The sequence below is a fragment of the Triticum aestivum genome, chromosome 5B (genome assembly GCF_018294505.1).
Source record: "Triticum aestivum cultivar Chinese Spring chromosome 5B, IWGSC CS RefSeq v2.1, whole genome shotgun sequence".
Taxonomy (NCBI): domain Eukaryota; kingdom Viridiplantae; phylum Streptophyta; class Magnoliopsida; order Poales; family Poaceae; genus Triticum; species Triticum aestivum.
Genome location: NC_057807.1, coordinates 331116525 through 331120271, shown reverse-complemented (window position 1 = coordinate 331120271; position 3747 = coordinate 331116525). Strand labels below are relative to the sequence as shown.

Below are 3747 nucleotides of genomic sequence, written 5' to 3'. Positions count from 1 at the left end.
GATATGGGGAAGTGCACTGCATGGTTTCTTTTTGTTTAGACATATTTTTTCTCGGACGAGGAAAGAAGAAGACGCACTGCTTCAGACGAAATACCGCACTTCATTAGATGGGCAAGTGCACTGCATGGTTTCTTTTTGTTTAGACGTATTTTTTCTCGGACGGGAAAGAAGAACGCACTGCTTCAGACGAAAAACCGCACTTCGTCAGACCGGCAAGTGCACTGCATAATTTTTTTTGTGGTACGTAAATTTCCCAAACGAGGTGGAGCGCACTTCATGTCGAGCATTGGTGAACCGCAATACTATGAAAAGTGAACCCCGAGACTACCATAAACAGGCCACGACACTACCGAGAGTAAAACCGCGTGAGTTTTTTCCAAACTTAATTTTTTTTGTATGCGTAGATCGGGCGATTGCACCACACGGACTGAGCGAATGAACTACATATAATGAAAAGTCAGCTTCTTTGAGATAGAAAAACGCACTTCTACACACTAAAAACGGCAATGCATCAAACATGTAAGCGGATTGCATGATTTGTACACGACCACACTCACGTTTTTACTTCTAAACAGACGGGCAACCACACTGCAATGGCGACACAGGAAACTTCACACCACGACGAAGTGCATTGCAAGCGTCGATGTATTTTTTTACTGTTTTTGAACACAGAACACCACAGTTGCATCAAGCAAATTGCACGAACGAGCTGGCCGAGCCGCACGCACGCACAACCGAGCTTCATGCCGCTAGACATCCGAATTAAGTCCGAGATCCGCCTAGAGCTCCATTTTTTACGCGCACGCTTAGTCAAGCAGAGAGACTCTTTGCCACCTGCTCTTGTCTTCTGCCTCTTGTTTGGACTAGATAATATAGTAGTACCCAAGGAAAACACAATGTGTCAACGATGTCACTCTTGGCAAAGCAATACGGCCCATTTGTACACTTCGACTTGAGCCATGTAATATAATACAGTAGCACTGATCGACAGGTAAACAAAACTAGAATTTGCTCAACCGATTTCGGTGTGAGCAGCTGATGCAATGAAAATTAATTTATGAGCAAACCTTGTTTCCTCCCTCTCGCACTGCTTTAGACCCCACGAGCACGTGCACAACTTGTGGTAGCAAACTGCGAGCCGCTGAATTGCATCTGAAAGAACTGAAGCCGCCCGAACTGCATCTGCAAGCCACGATGATGAATCTGCATCCGCTCGCAAAAAGAAACGCCCAAGGCTGGAAGCGCGCGAGCACTGAATCACATTACGTGCGCCTCCGAGCTGCATAGCCACAGTCTCCATACTGCCTGTTCCTCGTCGTTGACGGAGATCGAGGCGAGGGGATGGTCGACGAGGCCGGGAGAGGGCAGAGGCAACGACGTCGATGTGGAGTTCCTACATCTCTCCCGCCCGCGCAGTACCAGCGCCACTGTCGCGCATGTCTGGGGGGGCGGCTAGGAGAGGAGAGTGGCGGAGGAGGGGGAAAGCACACTGGTGGTGGGCCAGCGAACCTGCGGAGGAGGCAGAAGGTCGTCGGGCAAGGCGGCGGCATAGGTGGAGGGAGGACCGACCGGGCCGGGGCGGGGAGGGGTTGGGGGCGCCGCGGCGGAAGGTGGACGGAGGACAGGGCGGCGTGGCAGCGGCCTGGGGTGGGGATCCGGCTGCGGCGCCCGTGGAAGTGGACTACAATGGGCCGTGTGGCTGCGTTGTAAGGTGGAGGGTAGGTGGTGGTTTGGATCGGGGGAGAGGGGGCAAGTGGGTATCGTGCAGGAGGTGGGTGTGGGTATGGGGATGAGCCGAGGGAGGTGGGCTTTTGCTGCAGTTTACTTCGCGGCTGCGGGGCAGTACTCGGGTGTTAGCAGAATAAGCGTGCTGTTAGCAGAATAAGGTCTGATAACACCCGAAGCAGGTCCACCACCACTCCTCCCGCATCTCCTCGTACCCACCCACCTTCTTCGTTTCCACCCCCACCACACCACGGCACCAACCTCCCTGCCTTCCTCCACCACGGCACCACCTCCCTCCCTTCCCCCACCCCACCAACCGACGCCATCTCCTGCGCCCCTGCCCCACCCACCACACCACGACACCAACCTCCTTGCCTTCCCCCACCCCGGTCACCTCCCAGCGCCGGATCCAGGCCGCAGCGACCCCCTCACTTCCTCGACCGGCCTCCCACGGCCCCGCCCCATGACGCCGGCCTCCACGGCTTCGACCCCCCGCGCCGCCCCGCAATGCCGACCTCCAAGGCCCCGGCCCCTGCGCCGCCCCGCAACGGCTGGCCCCGGCCCTGCCCGCTGCGACCCTCCCTAATCCCGCGAGATCCGCGACATGTCGAGCCGCCACCATCGGATCCCCCCACCGCGCCCCTTCTTCCTCATTCTGGTCCGTCCCGGGGCGAGGACGGGCTCTGCCGCGCCGTGAACGAGGGAACTTCACGGGCGGGGTCGGCGAGCAGAGGAGGTGCTGAGGATCCGGCTGTTGCCGGGCTTCTCCCGTCGGATCCAATCGCTGTCAGCCAGATCCGCTGCAGCGTGCTAGCTGGCCGCCTTCCGCAGCCTCACCGCATCCTGCATCGACCGGAGAAACCCCTTCGTGATCCCATCTTCCTCCCCCTACACCAGCGTTGGTGTTTTGGCGCCTCCCCCGTGAAGCTTCGTTGTTGCCACAATGAAGTTCAGCTGGCTCACTGCTGCAGCACGTCGCCGGCGGTGCACACTCTGCACGCATGTTGTCCACTTGGCGATTGTGCGTTTTGGTGTTTACATGCAGGTCAGCGCGAGAGACGTGCAGTTCAATTCACGGTTGTGTTTTATTTTTTGAAATTTTTGTGTCACTGTAATCATGGATTACTCGCAGGTCATCGGTTTGGTGCGGCGAGCTCTTACAGTTCAGGGCGGCACTGGCCGATGGAGCGCCACCACACCTGCGCCACCCCTTCAACCTCCTCCAGGGCCGCCGTGCCCTGATCCACCTAGTTGCCTCTGTCCCACCTCAATCTAGATCAGGATCTAGTTCCTCGTTAGCTGTCGGCCGAGCTTCTTCCTCGCTGGTGAGCTCCTTCTCCCTCTCCCATCAGATTGGGGAGTCGCTGGTCAACACACCTCCTGGTGGTGTCCTATGGCAAGCGTGCTTGCAGTGCAGTCTGGCAGCGAGCACACTTGCAGTGTAGTCCGGCAAAAATTTATGTGGTTCGCTCCGTAAAAATGAATGTGTATGAAGAAACACTTATGCAGTCCTTTCTCGCGAGTGGGGAAGCCGATGCCGTGACCATGCAGTCCCAACGCGATGTGTAATGTGTAGCGTGCAAACAAAAAATGTAGTCCGATCGCCTCATCCCTGCAGTGCATATTTCATTTTTAAAAATGCAGTGCACTACGGGAAAATTAAAACTCTGTAGAGAAAAAGAAAAAGAAAAATGCAGTGCACTCCGGTCTTTAAAAAAGTCCGCTCCGAAGGACTTTGTAGTACACTTCATTAAAAAAATGTATTTGCAAATGTTTATGTTGTGTTTGTTGAAGAAGTTTAAAGTACTAAAAAAGAGTAGCGCGGTTCACTTTCAAGAGTGCTTGCGGCTCATTTTCAAGAGTCTTGCGGTTCACTTAGACCCAAAAAGTAAAAACGCAAAAAAATAGGCAAAATAAAAAAAGTAATGCGGTTCACTTTTGGTATATGTCGTGGTTCACTACCTACCATTGTGAAGTGCAAAAAAATGTCATGTAAACGACAAAAATAATAATGAGATTCAC

At 54.2% G+C, this 3747-nt stretch overlaps 1 protein-coding gene across 1 annotated transcript; it reads left to right on the top strand.

Moving 5' to 3' along the window:
• Positions 1 to 1885: 1885 nt before the first annotated feature.
• Positions 1886 to 3334, top strand: LOC123111699 (uncharacterized). The gene is made up of 2 exons (XM_044532547.1): positions 1886 to 2770; positions 2858 to 3334. The coding sequence occupies exons 1-2, from the start codon at positions 2233 to 2235 to the stop codon at positions 2965 to 2967; spliced, it is 648 nt and encodes a 215-aa protein (XP_044388482.1). The 5' UTR covers positions 1886 to 2232; the 3' UTR covers positions 2968 to 3334.
• The last annotated feature ends 413 nt before the right edge of the window (positions 3335 to 3747 follow it).